We start from the raw sequence: 21,669 nt of genomic DNA, 5'->3' as shown, positions 1-21,669 counted from the left end.
AACTAAAATGCTGCTGAAGATGCATATTAAGTAACTGATTTCGTACGATGTAAATGATATCACAACAAATAATTGAAGGTTTATGGCGCGCATTTGCTCATCTATCAGTAAGACCACATATTTTTCATTGAAGTTATACATTTCAATTCATGATGACCCCAAACACTGAAATGTTCTAGAATAATACATGCCCGCTGGTTTCCTTGTCAAGTCTACCACCACTCGCATCAGAATCGTCATCAGTACTAACTGTAGAGAAACATTGCAGAAACATTGCAGAGACTTACATTTTCCTCACTTACTGTGGTTGTAATTTAGTAATCGACAATTGTAAATCCTGTGACACTGAACTGCTACTGAAAGTGATTACTAAGTAGCTTATGTCGTACGATATAAATGATATCACAACAAATAATTGAAGGTTTATTGCGCGTTTTCGCTGATCTATCAGTAAGACCACATACTTTTCATTGAAGTTATACATTTAAATTCATTATGACCCCAAACACTGAAATGTTTTAGAATAATACATGCTCGCTATTTTCCTTTTTAAATCGACCACTACTCTCATCAGAATCGTCATCAATATGCACAAATTGAAGAGCACAAGTCACGTCACGTGAATATAGTCAATATTGTCTTAGACTACATAATCTTTGAAATAGTAATCTTTCACAAAGTAAATGCAGTTAAAAAAGAGTGCGCTAGATAGATTCTCAATAATCCAACATGATTATTATTTTCTTTTATGTTGCCCTTTAGGGTTAAGACTCTTGTACCTATGTTCAGCATTAAAGGCATTGAAGACTCGCCCCAAACCGCATGCCGCGCTCTAAAAAGTTAACTTCCCGTTGCTTGCAAATGACGCTTTCTTCTTATCGCTACAAAATGCAGACAAAATGCAGACAAATGAAACGTGATACCTTGTTATCTGTTATCTAGATCTGAGATGTCTACGCTGCTATCTACACTGTGTTGTGGGTATTGACCGTAGCTGTATGTATTGAATGTGCACTTGTGTCTAATTACCGACGGTAGCAAGCTGTGTGTATTTTTTGGGATCGGTGGTGGTGCCTAACACTTATGTTACACCTCATTCGAAACTAGGTCAGATTACCGGCATGAGACTTTTTTTGTGCGCGAGTCCTCACACCATTTAAGGCTGTATGTGTGACTACATGGTGGAGTGTCGTTGGGTCGGTTCTAATACAATTCCTTCATGCAGCAATACACTGTACAAAGTTACCTACATTGAAAGTTCTCGGTAGAATATTAAATTCGGATAGTTATTATAAAATATGATTTTGTGTGGAAGATAATGGTGTGAGTGGTGTCATTTTTGTTAATGAGTGATATAAAAGAGACATCAGAAGCTGAAACCATTTGATCAAAATTTGATTATGTTCGTTACTGTATAGTTAAATACCAAATGTGGTTTGACACTGTCCATGATGTCCATGTTTTCCGTGCGCTTTATATTGTTAAAACATTCTCTTTGGCGACAATTTTCAGAAACACCTTGATAAAGGTTAACAACACAATGATCACTCCATTGCCCGGCACTCATTTTCCTAATACAAGGAATTCACCTGAATGACCAAGCACTGTCGTGTGGTGTATCCCTAATTGAAATGTGAGCCGGGCAGAAACATTCCACTGCCAGCAGCCCTAGCTATCTTTTCATGTTCTCGCATATACATATTTTCATTCAGTGACCAAAATGAAGAGTCCGAACAACTTCTAGTTCAGTATATGTCAACATCAAAACGCAATGTTGACTAAAGACGTATGGTAGATATGTAATAGAATAATAAAATGCTGTCAGATTTCAGTTTCAGTAAGTTATTTTTCAATTGCAATCAACAGTCACAGATACGACATCACATGTTTCTATTATTGTTTCCAAAGACAAGGAACTTAAATGTTGAGGTGAATTCTAATTGTACAGCATAACTTGCGGTTCAGCTTATCTTGCATAGAGTTACTATTTGTCCGTAGACACTAAGGTGTTCTGCTGCCGATGGGGTTCACAGTTTGCGTAAGTAAAATTCGTTGTATCTTGCAAATCGTATGTGCAGGGCTGTTGAGTGCCATATGTCCATTTGCTTATGTAACGATATGTAAAGGATGTTAGTGTGCTAAGCTGATAATAGTTCAATTTTGATATTACTATATATCTGATAAATTATATTCATAAAGGTAAAGGCTCTGATAAGTAACTGATATTGACATAACACGTGATAGCACTTAGTGGCTATACTTTGTACATTGGAGTAATATATGCAGATTTATATTTACGGGGCTGCGTTGTTGTTAAAGGTCAACTTTCGAGGTGATAAAGTGTAAAACCCACCTGTTGTTGTTTGTTTGTTTTGCAATATATTATACATGCTTACTAACCTTTAAATTACTTGATGGATAAGTGAATATTCCTTAACGAGTTCTAATAGGAAACATGGTACATATGTGACCTACGTTCTCAAATATTGATATGAATTTAATGAACGATGAAAACTGACTTCAGAAAATCTAGACAAAATACACATAATTGAAAGTCAGAGATAATTATTTGGGGAGCTAGACATGGATCTGAACCAGTTAAGGCGTTCCACTGTTCTTACTGTGTTATCTGGCCTGTACTTGTTGGCAATATAACCTGTAAGTAACACATTTCAAATGTATTATTAATGACCTTAATATGTAATTACCATTTTGAGCTAGTCTATAAATATTTTCAATTGTGTTTTCTTACTCGATTTGCAGCATGATTTTAAGAATGCATTGTTTCCAATTCAATTGATTGAAAAGCTATGCTCTGCTGATACTCTAACTATAATTAATTGGTAAATTAGTGATAGGGAACAAATAATACTTTCATTATTTAGTTCTACTGTAATATGAATTGAAATTCTTCACATGCTATAATTGTTCAAGTTTTCTGTGTCTACAAAATGCTTCTTTTAAAAGCTTTTATTCTATTTTTCATCATTTGGTCGAAAATGAGATTATTTTCAAATAGTGCTTTGATATTACGTTCGTTACCTTACTTTCAGTTCCAGAGTGAAGCTTCCACGAGGCTGATCATAGCTGTTTTCTTTTTCCTTTATCACAACGAAATACTCAAAAGCTATGAAGGTATTTTATTTTTATGATGAGAGAGTATTAAACTATCTTTAATAAAGGGTCAAGTGTGATACTTGTGATACTCAAAAAGTGCAGGCTATGAATATAAGGATAAAAAGGAAGCAATCACTTTAATTAAATATTCATTACATTAGTTTTCTTTCGTTATAATTATCTATTAGTGGGATGCCCTGTTGTTCCAACTTTTAAGATTGTTGCATCATTAAAGTTTAATATTACATTTGATGATTACCCATGTCGAAATACGAATGACCCGGTTAGAATTATGTGATCGCAGGCAGTCAGCAAATAAAAGGGAACATATACATATATCCATCATTCTTTCAGACGTTTTCCTCAGAGCTATCTCGTAAGATTATGATAACATATAGTTATTATGATAGTTATTGTTATCCTTATCATTATAATTATCATTAATATAATTATTATCTGAATCGTTATCGTTGCCATTATCATCTATGGTCTAGTATCATTTAACCTGTTTCTTTAACATGTCATAATTATGTTCATAGTTCGTGGAGCGATTCTCTGTGGAGATGATGCGGAATGTATTTGCCGTGAAACTAACAAGTTCTATGAAATGGACTGTTCCAATAGAAGCCTGGGTAACTTTCCGACGAATATACCGTCAAACGTTACTAAGATGTAAGTTTTGAAGGAACATTGTGCGTACGGCATTTCATACTTCATGCGAGGAAAGTTATTGTCAAACGACCCAGAGAAGGTCACGAACGCTTATTGGAAACGACAGATTGTTTTGACCGCCAAGAGACCAGCAAAGTAAATTGATGAGTACAAAAGTGATTCCACATGAACAATTAATTACGAATATCAACCATGAACAAATAAAACAATATGATAAAACAACACAACATAGTTATACATTATTTACAACAATTACCGCTTACTTAGACCTCATTGTATTTCGCAGTGAAATTTATGCCTATTTTCTTATAGTTTGTCCCTATTTTTCTTTATTGTTGCTACTATTTTTATTTATTCCAGAAACTTTACAGTGAATAATTTGAAGTTTATCCCAAGAGATCCTTTCCTTAACCAATCGCATTTGAAAGACCTGTAAGTAGTTACACATATCAAATGGATTAGATTTTCATATATGCCAACATAAATGACAGCACGAATAATTCATTTCTCCTACTCTGAACGTCATACCGATAGTCATATTTTCTTCGCAGATTTTTACAGAGCAATATCATTGAGACTATATCCGATGGTGCCTTTAATTTCAACACAGAAATGAAATTAATGTAAGTAGACGAGACAGTTTAAAATCCCTTACCTCGTCAATTTATAAGTCATAAGACTAGATCAAGTAAGATTAAAATAACTCTGCGAACCTTTTTACAGCTGACATTGTTGATAATTTACATTGAACAAATTGATTCGATTCTTGGTACTTTTTTCCAATTAACCTTGACTTTTTTTAATTTATGCAGAAAAAAATTATAAAAGAATGAAACCGTTATGGACAATTTCTCAAAAGATATTTATGAGGACGTTAAACGCTCTTATGGTCATCTATACCTACATTTACCAGAATTTATATATCAAATCTAATAAACTGTTCACAAAAAGTTGTCAATAGTTATATCTATACATATCTAATTATACTGACGCCTAGTTTTGCGAGCTTGAGACGCATTTTTTGTGTTAGTTTCTTGTTAATTTTTTGGAGGTATTTCACCAGTAATTTGTTTCTATATCGTACAGAGACATGACGAATAATACACTGAGTCATCTGCCTGGGAAGATATTTTGGAAGACAACCAACTTGGCAACACTGTTCGTTCAACTGTTGCTTAACATATAGACTTAACCGAAAAAGTCAAATAGCACTAATTATGATACATATGTTTACACGTGAAGTATCTCGATAATACCAACGCATCAAGTATATACAAAAACAGATATGCTGTATTACGACATAATTTCTGTCAAAGTTGTCAATGCATTTTCGCTTTCATGGGTGACGCAACTTCCATATGTCGTATACAGTTCGATAAATATTATTCCTCACATGCAGAAATGTAAGGTTTTTTATTTAACTATTTATCTTCCGTACAGGAAATTGTCCAGAAACGAGCTAAAATATCTACCAGATGAACTACTACTTAAAACACTAAATCTGAAGGAAATGTAAGATGTAACACATTACACATTTTTGTGCACCCTTTGTATTTAAAACCTTAAGGAACTATGCACCCCTCGATTGATATTGGCGTCTACCTGTAGAATGATTACATATCCTGGGTTTATGCTTAGAAATATTGATTTTCAAAACATATTTATTCATTCTTCTTCTTTGTTTCACAGAGTTCTATCGCGAAACAAACTACAGGAGCTTTCTGAAAATATTTTCATGAAACTGAAGCATCTTGTTACTATGTACGTTACTAAATATTAAACCTTCAAACAAATCCAGACTTTTATGCAAGTATCACGATGGTTTACTTAAGAAACAGACCATTAACTTTGTGTGTTTTTCTACTGTCCATATTTGAAGTGTATATCATGTAGACTACAACTAACATAACAAAAATTTCTGATTTCGCACCTCGATTGTTCCTTTTAACCCTTTCTATCCCTATTTCTCACATTTTTTTTTCAGTATTTTATCAAGAAACTATATTCACACTCTACCACCCAAAATATTTTCCTCGTTATCATCTGTTGAGACACTGTAAGTAACTTGCAATTTTGAAACCGCTTTACAAATTGAGCCAAAGTCGACGCCCTATAGTTGTAGTTATAATAATGCATGCATTAACGTTAGCAGAAATGTCGATCGTATTATGAAATAGTCATCATCAATGCCATAAGTTAACAATACGGATTTAATATGAAATAAACTCAAAGTTAACATAACGCTTATAGTAATACGTTGAATGTTGCAATATTATTTGCAAATACACCGACACTTGTTAATACTTGTTATTTTCTTTATCTTAACTCAGGAAAGTTTCTCGGAATCAAATTAGCAGTTTTGATGTTAACACTTTCTCTTCAAACAAACTGTTGGTCGAATTGTACGTAAACTTCTTAAAATGACAACATTTCAGAAATTTACTAAAATTCTCTTGTTGTTTACACATTTATAATGGGGGGGGGCGGGGGTTGGTTGGACGATTTACAACAATAACGTAACTTTCAGTATTTTGTATTTATATTCTGACCCAAACGTTCAGTTAAGAAATATGAAGAACGGACAAAATTAAATTACTTTAAGGGTTTTAGTTTGTGGTTTCACTTCGTGCTCTACAATTCAAACAGGGGTAAATTGAAAACCGATTGAATAATGTTTCATTACCTATAGTCTGAATGTCAAACTTGTACATTGGAAATGTATTTGTCTTTCATTTTACATACCAGTCATATTCTTCTTTGCTGAGTGGTCTCTGCAACTAATAGGTTCCCTTTTCTGCATAGAAATTGTCTTTATTAAATGAAAGCGTTCACAAACTAAATATTTTAATGTGATTGTGTGTTTGAGGATTGTTGTTAAGTAAAATAATGTCTGGATATAATTTAAGCTAAAAACATTTTATTGTTTTATGGATCGTTTTGATTTGTGCCACAGAGACATTTCTAACAACTACATTAGCACGCTTCCGAAAGGAATCTTTCAAAAAAATGCGAATTTGCTTCATCTGTAAGTATCTAAGGTTAAATTTTACACTAAAACACTATAAGTTGATTACTACACTGTAGTGAGCCACTCGCTTTTCGATTTTTGTTTTATATTTCTTATTGATTCTAGGTGAACAGGTTAAAAGCGCAACTTCTTAAGTATAAGTTACTTAGCAATATGATTGCACCATTACCAGATACAGAGACGGAAAGAAACTACCTGCTCTCAAATAAAATACACGTTGTGTGGTCACGTGATGGTATATTTGATTAATAGGCACGACAAACGGAATTCAAAACGGTCATATTCTTGTTTTACAATATATCGATCAACTAATTTTGTTCAAAGTTACATATTTTGCAAATAGTCTTCACTGGACTGATTAGTGACCTCATAATAGTATTTAGTCAACAAATACAACAAATTCAACATGGCCAACGCTGTAACTGTGTAATTTAAGTCATGCGGTAGGAGCAAAACAGCTGTTAAGGTAGGCGACTTCTTTATAAATCCAACCAAATATTGTTTCACACTCTTCCTTACCCTAAGGATTATTTACCTTGAACTTCTGAAGCAATGGATTAATAGATCAACCTATACAAGGGGTATAGAATTGTTTCTGTCACTTCCTTGAAATTGATTATCAATAAATAGTCAACGTTGTTTGCTTTCCCAACAGAGATATGTCGTTTAATAGGTTAATGTACCTGCCCGAAAACTTAATTATGAATTGTACTCACCTATACAGCTTGTAAGTATTTGATCTAATAGTAACCTGCACAAGAGTATAGTGTACAGGATTTCAATGATACGAGCGGGGTGGGGGGGGGGGGCATTTCCTTAAATGATTTAGATAGTGGCATGAAACGGGAACGTTAGGAATGGTAAGACCTTTAATGGAGTAGTCTGGAGCATTTTATAACAGTAAACTATGTTTATAAGTTTGATATTTAAAAGAATGGTTGTTCTAATAAATACTTTCGGTTTCTGTTTTGTATAGTTAAAGGAATGGTGAATCGCCACAACCTTCATATTCTAGCCAAAGGTTGTCCTAGCATAGAGAACTGACCTGTATATCCAGACTGACTTTAAACAAATCCCAAATGAATGGTTTTATTCCCAACTGACAATGGAAGTAAAGGGACCCCGCCACGTTACATCCATCTTTCACAAACAATTCATGCTCGAACGAAAATACTTGGTTGTGATGTTTATTTTGAGGAGAATCTCATTAACATTAATTAAATTTCACTATTGTTTCACGTCTAGACACGCTGTAGGAAACCAGCTGTCTTCGATTCCTCAAGGTTTCTTCCGAGCTACACCAAATATATCATTTGTGTACGTATCACGCCTATTAAAGTGAATACCGGCACATTATTGTCCAATAATGTGTATTGCTTTTATTATTACTCGAAACCAGGTATATCCATCCCGCTATCAAGGAGAATCAGATGCAAGCTATATTCAGTTTTTGTATCACTCTTCATTACTGAAACGCCCCCCTCTACCCCCCCCCCCCCAAAAAAACCCCTTGTGCTTACCTTTCATGGACAAAAAGTTAACATTTTCTAAGCGCAGTACTTCTTATATCTTCAACCAAGATTTTGCCTAATTCAGTATCATTGTGGTACTCGCTTTTTATTATTCCTCACATTTAAGTTGGTCCTTTCAATTTTTTCTTACAGAAGTATTTCCGCCAATAGAATTCACACACTTACCAAGGAATCGTTCTCTGGGTTAAAATCTCTGCATTTTTTGTGAGTACGTTACCTTTACTATATCTTATCTATGTGTTTTTATAAGCAAAGTGTCACAAATTATTATGTACAGTTCTCAATAAGTTGTAGTAGTAGCTTACGACATATTGTATGAAATGGTCATTTCTAAAAAAAAATAAGGAGAATATAATATTGTAGCCTCTTTAACAGGGGAGTTTGGCAGTTATATGGGCCACGCCAGAAACGGCCAATTTGCACATTTTCGACATTATCAACAATAACACGATGTGTTCTCGCCTCCTGATATCCTTCCAATGCCATTATTGAAAAGGGTGTGTACGGTACTGAACAATGACACAACGTAAATGGAAATAACCACCATTATGAAGCAAAATTTGTACGCATTTATACATCGGCTTTGAGGAGGATGGTATTGCGGCCTTTTGGGCCGCAAATGTCCTAGGCCCTTGGTCATAGAGCGATCGACTGAACAGTGGGTGGACAATGACTTATAGGGCTGAGGTTATTATAAACCTGAGTGAAGTATTTTATGGTGTGGTATTTTCACTATGCTGAGAACAAACTGCTTTGCTATGGTTAAAGCTTTTGAAGAAGTAAACACGCCCATTTAAATCAATTGGTTTTATTCAATACGCCGAAGCAAAACCAACGTTAATGAAATACTGTAAAGTCTGTTTATAGGCCAAGTCATTTACTATTAGACATTTACGATGATAGCAAAAGGGGTTCAGGCCAGTAGTTAATACAGCAACGCTCATAGTACATTAAAATTAATTCAACAACACTGTGGAACAAGCTCCTAAATTTGCTAAAAACAAAGCCTTATTTACCTTCATTCAGGAGATGCCTAAATAAATACATAAATACTACATTGCGCTCTAAATGTATACTCCGAAATCTGGGTTGGTATGAGTAGGTGAGAGGTGGTTCAAAAACTTGGGTTTGTATATTTAAGTTGGGATGATTAGAATGGAGGCTGTTCCATATGTGTTTAGTAATTATGCTGAGTTTAATTTTTTTTTTTTGCATTTCGGGGAGTATTCTACTTTATAAGACATCAAGAGTTTTCAAATACTTACTTTTACTTGACGTATATTTTCCATTTACCATAATTACTCTTTATCCTCTACAAGAGATACATATGGTATTTGTCTATTTGTTGAACTTTGTAGAATTATTTGTTGTTGTTTGTTTTACTCTGCAGCTCTTTGGCTCGGAATCAAATAACAGAGTTACCAGCAGATATTTTTAGCGATCTAAAGATCAATCATGTCTTGTAAGGAAGTTACAACTTCAGTTATATTTTGTATGTAGGATCTTGTAGCTCATCGACATAACAGGTGCAACCAGAAAACAAAGCAAAAGACGTAGGAACTGAACAATTAAGAAGTTTCAATTCAAGATACTAACTGTTGAAATTACCATATTCTATAGATGAGTGTATTTTAGGATAAAGATTGACTGATTGCCCAAATCAATTAACCATAAAATATTCTTCCTATATATGATATTGGTAGTCAGTTTTGTGGTGAACGCGTATGTACGTTCTTTAAAGGTGAACATGAAAATATAACCAAAGCTCGGTTAAAATTTGTTACACATCTGTTACACTGATGTTACAGAAAGGTTACAAAATGTTCACAAATGATTAACGGTTCACAAATGATTATAAATTTTTCAGCATATAACGTGACAAGCTACATATGAAAGGAATAACACTTTTGATCGCTTTGATCCTATACATTTTCATACTTTATCAGAGACCTATCAAATAACCAGATAACTGAGATTCCAGACGGGCTTTGGAAAACAACTGGAGCGGAACATAACATACAGTATTTGCTTCTTCAGAGAAATAACCTCACGCAACTTAAGAACACAACCTTCGAAGGTTTAAAGACCCTGCATCAAATGTAAGCAAAATTTTAAGAAGCATTTTAATTTCAATTCAATTGTGGACTTACTAAAATACAGAAATTGCGTAGATTTGTGTTACGTTCGGGTTCATTTAAGTGGCATTGAAGCAATGGAAGTAAAACAAGAAATGTTCTAAACAACGGATATTAGTAAAGTCTTCGGTAACTATTTTTCGCAGTTCAGAAGATATTTCAACAATTATTTGACTATCAAGTAAAAGTTTTGATATATAATTATACAAGGCACTGAGGTCATTAATATATGACATAATTACGGAGGTAAGTTAACTAAAGCAAAAATACACTACGTTTACTTTATCATGAATATTGATTTGATTATTTCTTTTTCCTGTCGTTGTAAAGCTTCCTTAACAACAACTTTATTCGGAATATTGATAGAAATACGTTCTATAACACAGGTGTTCAGTTTATGTAAGTACAATAATAATATTTCATAAATGTTTAGGATACACGATGTCTTGCTGACTTACAGCCTTTAAAGGGACATAAACCATACCATATGGCAGCTGTTTATGATTTGAAAACATCTGAGTAATGTTCATTTGCACTGAAAACTAAACGTGATGGTTGTAGCTAAGAACACACAAACACACACACACAATTTTACTGTTAAAGGTTCACTCAAAATGTATGTCAGTATCGACTATTCATCGACTATTTTTACGAATTGGGTTGTTTCCTGGTTTCGTAGAGTTAACCAGTTCTCTTCAAAACAGATCAAGTAAAAAATTTCTGCGTATTAATTACAACGCTTGACTCTGTTCCAAAATCACGTTCTAAAATGTTTCTGCTTTCTTTTGTCATCATTTTCATATCTCAGCCAGATTGTCTTGTTTTATATACTATGAAACTATATTCACCTCGCCGCTGGCGGATTGAAATAAAACATGTGGTTAATGTGCCTTACTATTTGTGATGGTACGCTACCTAAACATATATATACCTAAACATAACATTAATAACGCTCAACTGCTCGGTGAAAAAAATATATTCCATGACAATATTTGACAATTATTTCGAAAATGAAAGTTACATAATGAAAGAGAAAATAACTTTTCAATGTTTACCATTATATTCAATTGTAGAAAATTAATAATAACTTTGTTTTAGCTGTCTATTTAGCAATGATACTAAATACATTAGGCTAAGTAAGGATCGAATTAATACAGCAATTTTATCAACATTATACCTCATAATCGATAACAATCGATGTTGATATTTATTTTCCATCATTCAATTGCCAATAACAATCGACGATCATTTTCTTCCTACGGCAGATTTCTATTTAAAAACAGATTAACGAATCTGAAAAATGACTCTTTTGGAGGAGGGACTGTTAAGTCCATGTACGTAATCAATAATAAATCAATACTTTTTGAACGCATTCTTCTTTAATTCCTTAATATTGTTAAGATATATATATATATATATATATATATATATATATATATATATATATATATATATATGTGTGTGTGTGTTCCATTTAACAGAGAGATATGATATCAACTGATATGTTCGCTTGCAATGATTTTACGAGGGTCGCAGTAAAGCATTGTGATCTGGCCATTTAGTTGCTGCGCACTTCCTAATTATGCTTTCTTGTACTTCTTGTTTCTCGGTATATGGTTTTTTTTTAATTTTTTTAATATTCTCTACTATTATTACGTTGTTATATTTCAGTCACATCTACAATAACGATATTGAAGAGATCTCCGAGACAGCTCTTGGTGGTATTGGAAATGCAACGATGTAAGTATTATTAATACATAAAAAATATATTACACAAAAGAGAATTGCACTCCTCTGACTATAATTGAAGCAAGAGAACGTCAGCCATGGCCTACCACCTTTTGAATATATTTTAATCAAACATCAAAGTTACAAGATTGTTCAAACAAAAATATAATAAGTATGCCTTTATCCAAGCAGTAATCAACGAAGTGATCTCTGTTGCAAATGTTTAAAATCGGGTTTTAACATCATCTGGGGCACCATGACTCTGTGTTGCTACGACACGTCCCACAGGGTATAGCGACGGCCCGAAATACATTCAACTACGTTAACTCACGGAAGGAACGTAATTTGAAGACTTTTATTTCGTTTTTCCGTTGTGCTAATAATTATTGATATAATAGTAACTGAAACTTCTTGGTCATATATCACAATGTATTTTGATGATGTTGTAGTACCGCAAGGTCACAATGATGATACTGACGTACAGTTTAAACGATCTTGATAAACTTGCACAACTGTATTACTAGACGCTCTTCAGAACTATGTTTGATGATTACTTTCATCATTTGATTATGTGAACAGGTATCTGAATTGTGCGAATTTAAAAAAGCTACCACGTCTTACGAGAATTGGAAACGGGTGAGTGGTTAATGAAATTATCGAAAGTGCGAAATGTGTTTAGCAATAGCCTTTGCGATGTTTCAGGTTAATGTAACATCAAATGTTATTATATGTTGTTTCGATATATGAAGAACACCAGTATAGTTTGACAGACATTTTTGAATCGTATTAAATTCCATGATTCTTGTTTCTTCAATTTTTAGAGTCTGCATTTATAACGAGTTTGTTCCAAAGGTGACATTTTCACATGATACGGGTGTCCTAACTCCATTATTCATAAAGCTAGGGTTTCAGTGCTTGAGAAATCCCACAAATGTTACATGTAGTCCTTGCAAGCCTGGTGGATATGGAAATGGTATCGGCGAATGCATGACCTGTCCAAGGGGTGAGTCATTTTTGACAGCAGCTTCGAGGGAGGATTGATTGAGATAACAATGATGATGACAAAGATGATTGTGGTGATGTTCGGTATGATATTGTGATGATTATATAATTAATTGATTGAATTCAAAAGCAATATTTAAGTAATTTCCAAGTAGCTTTAACCTGGAGCACACCTTTGAAAAAAGGCAGTATTTGATTTCTCAAACAGGTGGATTTTATCAGGACGAGATTGGAAGCGAGACGTGTAAAAATTGTAGCAGTGGTAACTATGTCCTACAAGGGAATGGTTCCTCTGCATCGGACTGTAAAGCGTGTCCAGAAGGAACAGATCGTACTAGACATGCTGGTTTCAGAGCTTGTTTCTGTAAACAGAATTATACTCGCACCAATCGATTTGGAAGGTGTAGGTATTGCTTACAGGAAGCTTTTAACTGTTCTAATGATTTTACGAGTCTGTTACCCGGTTACTATTGGAATTGGTCTTTTACTGGTATGAACTTATCACTCTACTCTAGCTTCGTTACAAATGTTCTTACACTTAATGATAGTTTTGATCCATCAATGACGAAGTATATCTTCAAAATGCCGAGAGCCTTCAGGTGTCCAAGATCAAAAAACTGCGCAAACAACTACAGTTATACACCGACTAGAATCAATGGCAATTGCCTGAAAGGTTACACAGGATGGCTTTGCAGTAAATGTCAAAATGCATATTACTCTGTTTTGCATTATTGTTTTCCCTGTCAATCAAAATGGTTTATTATATCTGAGATTATAATAACCATCTCGTTGTGCCTTTTGATTATCATCTTAGTCATCTGGCAAAATACTAAAGCGAGGGAAACAGACGGCAGATTGTTCGTGGACAAACTTTCTTCACGTATGAAAATTTTCCTCGGTTTTTATCAGGTGGTTGGAGATCTTTACGAGAGCATCCACATTGTAAGTTGGGCTGGACCACTACGCTACGTAGGAGAAATATTTTCTTATGTCGCCCTCAACTTATTAAAGATTACTCTCCGACCTCAGTGCCTTAATAGCCGGTTGAAACTAGATCCAATCATTCGATTCAAAATTGCCGTACTTCTTCCAATAGCAGTTATTGTAGTTTCCACTGTGATATATCTAGTTTTCAAAATATACTTTAAGTTTTTTAGTAAAGATGAAAGTGCAGCAATTATTGCGAAACTGAAGAATATTAGATCCAAGTTACATACTTACGTACTTCTTGTCCTCTTTGTAACATACCAACCAAGTTGTGATGCTATTTTTGAGATCTATCCCGGTTCGTGCGACACCTATGGTGTAGACCAAGAAGGCAACATTACGATTTCACTACTTCGAGCTGACTATGATATTAATTGTGGAAGCATTGCTCAATACCAAGCTGAAGCATATATTGCCACCGCTCTGTATGTAATAGCCTTCCCTTTCTTGCTGTTGATCCTCCTCCGAAAATATTGTCGAAAGCCATCCACGGAAAAGGCTAATATCCGATTTAGTAACAGCTCAAATTTAAACGAAGAAACCCCCCTTATTTATACCAGTCAGAAACATCGTCAGAACATTCCCTCCTGCCTGAATTTTCTTTGTGAAAACTACAAGGATAAATTTTGGTTCTGGGAGATTCTGGAGCTTTGCAGGAAGGTTGGACAGACAATGTTGATTACACTTCTTGGTTGGGGAGACGCTTTGACGAAACTATTCACCATCGGTACATCGGTTCTGTTCTTGGCTCTTCATGTGAAGTTCTCTCCTATGAAAAGTCGATTTGAACAACATCTTCAGGTAAATTGCAACTGTTAAGAATACATTATACATCACAATTATGTTTTTTTTTTCTAGCTCATTTTAAAACATATCACAACAGAACATACGTATTGTTCATCGCTGCCTTGTTAGTTGCTATGAAGAAGCATTCTTATCGTAAAGTTATTCTGGAAATATTCGTTGGACGCATACAATAAATACAAGCTAGTTATAATAGTAAAATAATTTTTAATATGATACGTTTCCGAAGTATTTTTAACGAGTAGTTACTTAATATTTTAGCGGAGACGAGTATGAATATTTAATGAAATGTTTGTCTTTCACAGCTGTTTTCGCTCACTGCGATATTCCTCAATATCTTGGTAGCAGCAGTTCATGTGCCCGTTCAATATCAAGCAACCCTATCCACATTGCTCATATTACTCGATCTTGGTATCGTCCTTGCTGTAGCAGGTATGTGTGAACATTGACTTTTAGCTTGTTCCAATGTCCTGCGCAGTAAAGGTGTATATGTGTGTGTGTGAGGAAGGAGGATCATGATTTTTTTCACGACAAAGTTAGGGAATGAAGGATTTTACAAGGAACGGTGTTCCTAGGGTAGTAAAATGACTCTCATGTACAGGATCTGGCGCCCCGCCCCAGGTAAAAATACAAGGTTTCATGTCAAATGGTGTATTGTCAGGGAAATGAAGGTGTTAACTTAGATCATTCTGTAAATACCTCTTGACGAAAAGTTGTGCTGATACATACTATTGATTTTATTGTAAGCTTGAAGGGTTCGGGTGGTTTTGCAACCCGTAGGAGTTTCTTGATTCTTCCACAGCTGAATGTTTACCCCCCTCCCCCCCCCCTAACTCCTCCATCCCTACGTTTCTGGACCATTCGCTCAACTGTCGATGGGAAGCTTGGGATTATTTTGAAAGAATATTTAAACATTAAAAAGTTAACTTGTAGTTAAAAGTGCTGCACTTCTTTTGTATATCACATATAGACAGCATCTTGTATTTCTGTCCAGGTGAGGTTGTCTTGGTCCTGGTTCGCATCATTCGAAGGAAACTTTGGCCTGGAAATTAATCTGATATGGATTGTGTTCTTCCATCAGTAAGTCTCACAAGGCAAATAGCCAACCTGTGGAGAGACTTGGATACGCTCAGTTATTGCAAAATTTAAACATTTTTGTATTAACAACTTATATTATTTTGTTGTTTCCATTCTATAAAATTATATTGTTTTCCTTCCACAGTGTAAACTTCAAATGGTAATTAAACGATAAATATGGAACCATATTTGTCTGCAGACTTTAACGTCACTTACTAGGCAGCATTCTCTTAATATGTAAAATTCACGTAGTATTTTGAATTGAACTGAAATGATTTTTGTCAAATAATTAGTATTGAAATTAGTGTAAACAGCCAAATGTCTACGATACTTGACTACAAACATGCTTGAGTGCACTGTATATTACGATCTGAACAATATTGAGTTTAAATGATGAGACATCTGGAAGAAATACATATACGTCATGACGTCATGTACCTAGAATTTGCAGTTATGATTTATAACATATATATATACAATTACCATTGACCAGTGGTTAATTTTTAGAGTGGTTTTGTTTGAATTATTTGAAAGAAGACTGTAAAGCTTCAACTGCTGACCTTCAATATTTAAAGCAATATACTGTACTAATTCATATGAAAGTACTCTAATGTTACCATTTGATAGATTTGACAAGTAAGGAATATTGAAGTAAATCATGTTCCGTATCATTGTTTTTTTTTTTAAAGAAAAATCAATGTTTATGATTGACAGTATTTATTACACTGAATAATAACGTTATTATGATGAAAGTGTTTGTTTACTTTCACAAAAGGTAAATTATGAAACAGGACTGTACACCATGTTCACAATATATTATGCATTTACATCTCGGGAGGGAATGTTTTAGAACAATATTATGCCTACTTTGTAATAAAATAAATGAAATCTGTTTATATTTCATATATTTTGGTGGGTTGGGGGAGTGGTGGATTGTCCAGGCGTATTCCTTAAAGCAGAAATATCACCCCTACTTGACAATGTAATAAGTTTGATCAGTCTCTCTTAATAATGTTTTTCGAATTTAATTTATACTTCGTGTACAAGTCAAAGCAACTCAGATGGGATTAAAACTACCTGAATTCTCTCATACAGTAAATGATCAAACGTTGCGCATGTAATATTTGACATAAACTTGATATTGTACATCGTTTAACTGTAACTTTGTTATGCTATTGTGCCTTTCTTGATAAACCTCTCTAGTTGAGAGCACTAAACATTTAAATTACACCAGTCACGATTTCTCATTTCTCATTCAAATATTTGAGCTTCTGAATTACTTTTATTATCCATGATCAGTATGCCTTTTTTTGTAAACCTCTCGAGTTCTGATCAATAACGATAAATGTGCGTTCAAATTACACTAGTCTAACTCACGGTTTGACATTTCACACATTTAAAATGTAGACATTTATATAAAACAAAGGTGTAAGAGGACGTATCACATATTTACACATTGTAAAATATGCATATCATTTTCGCGATCGATGAGAAAGAAAATTAAATAAAGCAGTAGAATTATTCGACACTTTCGGATTTCAGTTTATTAAATTTCGAAAAAAGGGTATGGTTAACGTTATTATTTCTGAATACTTACTTCATTGTTTTTAACTAAAGGAAAATGGTTTATTCTGTTAGCATCTTAAATGATCTCTTAAAATGGTATTATCTGAGACAACAAATAAAAATACTCCTCAATATACATGGTTACCAGACGTCCAGATTTTCCGAACATGTCCTCTTTTCATTGGCTTAAGTTGGCGTCTAAGCACATTTTTAATACTGCCTACAGTATCCGGATCTTTAACCAAGTGTGGCAAATTTAGCCATTTTTTGGTAGTAGCAATTGCTATTGAAATTGAATCATAGTTGGCTTTAATATCAATTAGTAAACAATAGCATAATTTGACATATTTTTACGTAATATATGGTTATTGTGCTGACGGTCCCGTTTAGTATCATTGAAAGTGTTAGCGCACAAGATTGTGCAATCAATCTTTTTTTAAGGGACGCCTTTTGAAGCGAAGTTTGGAACTCATCAGTCGTGCAAATCTGATATATTGAGTCTAAAGTTATATCTCTACTGGTGATCTTACAATCCGAATCTGTTCAATAAATAAGCCAGAGGTTCAAAGTCTGTCAACCTTACGATTAAACTACTAGCAAACACTACGCCAATATGGTTTATTGTATAGGTTAAATATGAAGGCCAGCATTAAACATAGTAACACGTTGTGGTAAGCTGTCTTAGTGCAGTCTAGAGCAAAGAAGCCACAAACGCGTACGTCCAGCTGTACTAGACCAAAGCAGGACAGCCGATTACTCACAATGTCTTTCCTACGCCAAGCAAGCATCGTTTGTGTAACTGCAGTTATTGTTGGTTTGATTATACCTACTTACCTGAAACCTTCATATCCAGTACCTGAGATATTTGGTACTGTAGCTCCAGGCTTTGAGGAAGTCCGTGACGTTTTCAGGTAAGTATATCAACCATGCAATGTCTTACTCCGGGCTAACGGAACATTGAGAGGATGGCGGGGTGAAGTGGGCTGGAATCGGGTGGGTGGGGGTTGGGATGAGATGGAGGATGTACCTGGTGTATTTGTTATCGTAGCTCCAGGATTAAAAACAAAACTAAGAGCAGTCTATTAGGTGACTTAACATTTAATATCAAACTGAATCTTGCATTTCTTCAAACTTTAAATCCACCCTCCCTAAGTCAAGGAATAAAACATTCGGTTCACTGAACTTGTTTATGTTTATGATATGAACCGAGGAGCAATACTTCTATTAAATTCAGCTTGATAGTACATCGCACAAAATATACAACATATTTTAGATAAATATGTCCCCATTTCAGTTAGAATAGGTGAGGGGGATATTAGTTAAACTGTTATATACGTTTGTTATGAAAAGCCATGAATGAAACATTTCTACAATAATCAATGTCTTTGTAGCTTAATAAATGTTCAACAGAAATTAATCGAATCATGTTCCGATCGTTATAATCCACTATTAAGAGAGGGATGTTTTGTATTTGTGTAGTATCTACAAAAGTCTTTTGTTTTGTCGTTCTCAAATTATTTTGTGAACCACACGTCATATTCCTAACAAAACGTATTTTATTTCGTGATTTAAGATTATTAATAATATTATTAAACCGTAATCAATTTCGACTGTTTGTTCTTGTTAGACTCAGAGTTAACCTATTATCGAATAGTATAGTGCAAAATAAAACAGACAGGTGACCAGTGGGACTTGTTTCATTACCACTATGACATGTAACTGCACGAATTATATAAGTTATGGTGAAAATATTAGTCCGAGCTATGTTATGAACTAAATGGAAATAAGATCTATTATGGGTTGACATCCCACAGACAAAATTATGAAGAAGGTTGGGACAAAAGGGATGCTGGGTCTGCATTTTCTGTTTACAAGGATGGAGAGAAGGTCGTTGACCTCTGGGCTGGCTATGCAGACGCCGAAGCAAAACGACTCTGGAGGGAGGACACTATGACAGTAATATTTTCAACAACAAAAGGTAGGCTATGAAATAAAAGAAACACACCATCGTCCCCAAAAATAAACCTTTATATCGACATTTATTTGTATACTTTCACTTCCTGTTATAACGTAGCGACATCTTTGGGATATGCATTAGCTTTACTATTCGAAACAATATTGGTTAACTAAGGAATCATACTTTTGCTAGTATTTAAAGGTATCTCGGATTTTCATTTTCTTTTACGAAAGGTCTCACAGCTGTGTGTCTAGCCATGCTTTCCGATAGAGGCTTGCTAGACTTTAAGAAAACCGTGGCGCACTATTGGCCTGAGTTTGCGCAGAACGGGAAGGAAAGAATCACGGTTGAACAATTGTTAGAGCATGAGGTAAATACAAACATCCTTTAAGATTTATCAAAATCACATAATAATAAAAAAAATCATTTTCAAATTCATCGTTTTCTTAGGAGGGGGCTTTTCTTTTCAAATGCTAACTATATTTTAATCGAAAAGGACACATACTTGCATACTACTTTGTGAAAGTAGTTTAAGTCAGGTTGAGCGAGAGCGTGTCGTATCAGCTACTATTGAATATTACTCTTAAGTTAAAAACATGAATATTAGCACAGCCCGGTTATTTCAATACGCAGTGGCTGCCAAAGAGTTTCGAGTTTACACTAACATTATAGAAAGGAAAAAAATCGGGGAACAAACTTTTTCCTAATATTCTCTTCCCTTTTCTGACTTTGTTTGAAGTTAGGCAGGACTTCTCACCACAGACGAACCTCTCTCTTACGACATTTTGAAAAATCACACGGAACTTGATAGAATCCTGGCTGCCACAAAACCGATTTGGGAACCGGGTACAAAGCATGGATACCACGGCATAACACTCGGACTATATTCGGACGCCCTTGTACGAAGGGTTGACCTTAAGAAACGCACCGTTGGTCAATTCTTTGACGACGACGTAAGAAAGCTATTCGGTAAGACTATTAAATTTATCACATTTAAAGACGGAATGTCATTTTAATCATGGCATTCATAATGGCATTTTTAAAGACTAAATTTACATATGCAAACCATATAGAAATTGACCAATCATCGTTCATACGAGGCTTTGAATGTAGGGAAATATGGGTTTAGCATAGTCATAGTATTATAATCAGCACCCCCCACCCCCACCTCATTCCCCTCTCGCGTCCTACCAAACGTTATATTTTATAAAGTAAGGAAAACACAAAGATATACTTACTTTTACTGCACATTCTATGTTTACTTGTCCTGTTAACTTAATTTCTCAACAATAGTTACCCTTCTAGTTGATTTACATGTTTTTGTAACATAATAATATAACGTTATACATTACTGAGAGATTTATGATTATGTCCACTATTCACAACATGTATTGATCCTCAAAATAAAATTGTCTTGCTCCACTTGTGGGAAAATAATGTTTACTGTGTCGTTAACAAGTTCACCACAATTTTCAAATAATCAGCCTCGCCTATTTGCAATGAGGACACTATGTTTACACTTTCTCATTCACATATCATTGCATGTATCATTAATGTTTAGTAAGGAAATGAACATAACTAAGTCATATAACATTTTCATATTTTGTAAAAAAATGTGCCTCCGTGCTTCATGCTGGTAAGTTTTTTTTCTTTTCTGACTAGAAAGTTATTGCTTTGCTTTCAATGCTATTATTACTTCGTCAGAATGTAAGATGACTAAATAACACTATGAATTATTTCAAAATCACAACTACATTTTAATGGAAGTGAGAATCTATGCATTTACAAAATTGATCAATCAATGAAGTTGGAAGCCTCAAAACCCAGATTAGGCTAAGATGATATGGTTATTAACAATTACACACAAACTATTCCAGCGTTGAAATGAATACGCTCACCATTTGGTAGATCAAAACCACGGATCTCTAAATGATGTATGTGCTAATTCAGACAGCAATAACAAAGTAACACTATCATAATGTTCATTCTTTGTATTGATTACATTTTGGTTCCTAGTTCTTCATTTGTCATCTAAAAAATAGTCAGTGAACATTCATTATATTG

General features: G+C 34.3%; 2 protein-coding genes across 2 annotated transcripts; both read left to right on the top strand.

The window, feature by feature from the left end:
• The first annotated feature begins 1,529 nt into the window (after positions 1 to 1,529).
• On the top strand, positions 1,530 to 17,797 carry LOC139982525 (uncharacterized). The gene is made up of 24 exons (XM_071995419.1): positions 1,530 to 2,038; positions 3,054 to 3,135; positions 3,657 to 3,789; positions 4,150 to 4,221; positions 4,341 to 4,412; positions 4,876 to 4,947; positions 5,230 to 5,301; positions 5,479 to 5,550; positions 5,774 to 5,845; positions 6,120 to 6,191; positions 6,743 to 6,814; positions 7,473 to 7,544; positions 8,063 to 8,134; positions 8,482 to 8,553; positions 9,740 to 9,811; positions 10,296 to 10,448; positions 10,815 to 10,883; positions 11,750 to 11,818; positions 12,156 to 12,224; positions 12,792 to 12,848; positions 13,034 to 13,215; positions 13,423 to 15,002; positions 15,311 to 15,437; positions 16,000 to 17,797. Exons 1-24 carry the CDS (start codon positions 2,021 to 2,023, stop codon positions 16,056 to 16,058), a joined length of 3,462 nt encoding a protein of 1,153 aa, XP_071851520.1. The 5' UTR covers positions 1,530 to 2,020; the 3' UTR covers positions 16,059 to 17,797.
• A 396-nt stretch (positions 17,798 to 18,193) lies between these two features.
• Positions 18,194 to 20,563, top strand: LOC139982386 (beta-lactamase domain-containing protein 2-like). The gene is made up of 4 exons (XM_071995171.1): positions 18,194 to 18,559; positions 19,463 to 19,626; positions 19,839 to 19,975; positions 20,345 to 20,563. Exons 1-4 carry the CDS (start codon positions 18,411 to 18,413, stop codon positions 20,411 to 20,413), a joined length of 519 nt encoding a protein of 172 aa, XP_071851272.1. The 5' UTR covers positions 18,194 to 18,410; the 3' UTR covers positions 20,414 to 20,563.
• Positions 20,564 to 21,669: the final 1,106 nt, after the last annotated feature.

The sequence above is a fragment of the Apostichopus japonicus genome, chromosome 16 (genome assembly GCF_037975245.1).
Source record: "Apostichopus japonicus isolate 1M-3 chromosome 16, ASM3797524v1, whole genome shotgun sequence".
Taxonomy (NCBI): Eukaryota; Metazoa; Echinodermata; class Holothuroidea; order Aspidochirotida; family Stichopodidae; genus Apostichopus; species Apostichopus japonicus.
The sequence above is the reverse complement of the archived record's forward strand: the minus strand, read 5'-3'. Positions and strand labels throughout refer to the sequence as shown.

What these genes read in the sequence shown, in the direction of transcription:
- LOC139982525 (XM_071995419.1), top strand. An exon ending in AACAAACTGTTGGTCGAATT is followed by an intron (nt 6,192 to 6,742) that starts GTACGTAAACTT and finishes TTTGTGCCACAG; the next exon opens with AGACATTTCTAACAACTACA. An exon ending in TTAAAGACCCTGCATCAAAT is followed by an intron (nt 10,449 to 10,814) that starts GTAAGCAAAATT and finishes GTCGTTGTAAAG; the next exon opens with CTTCCTTAACAACAACTTTA.
- LOC139982386 (XM_071995171.1), top strand. Translation starts at nt 18,411, where the DNA reads ATGTCTTTCCTACGCCAAGCAAGCATCGTTTGTGTAACTGCAGTTATT. An exon ending in GAAGTCCGTGACGTTTTCAG is followed by an intron (nt 18,560 to 19,462) that starts GTAAGTATATCA and finishes GACATCCCACAG; the next exon opens with ACAAAATTATGAAGAAGGTT. An exon ending in AATATTTTCAACAACAAAAG is followed by an intron (nt 19,627 to 19,838) that starts GTAGGCTATGAA and finishes CTTTTACGAAAG; the next exon opens with GTCTCACAGCTGTGTGTCTA.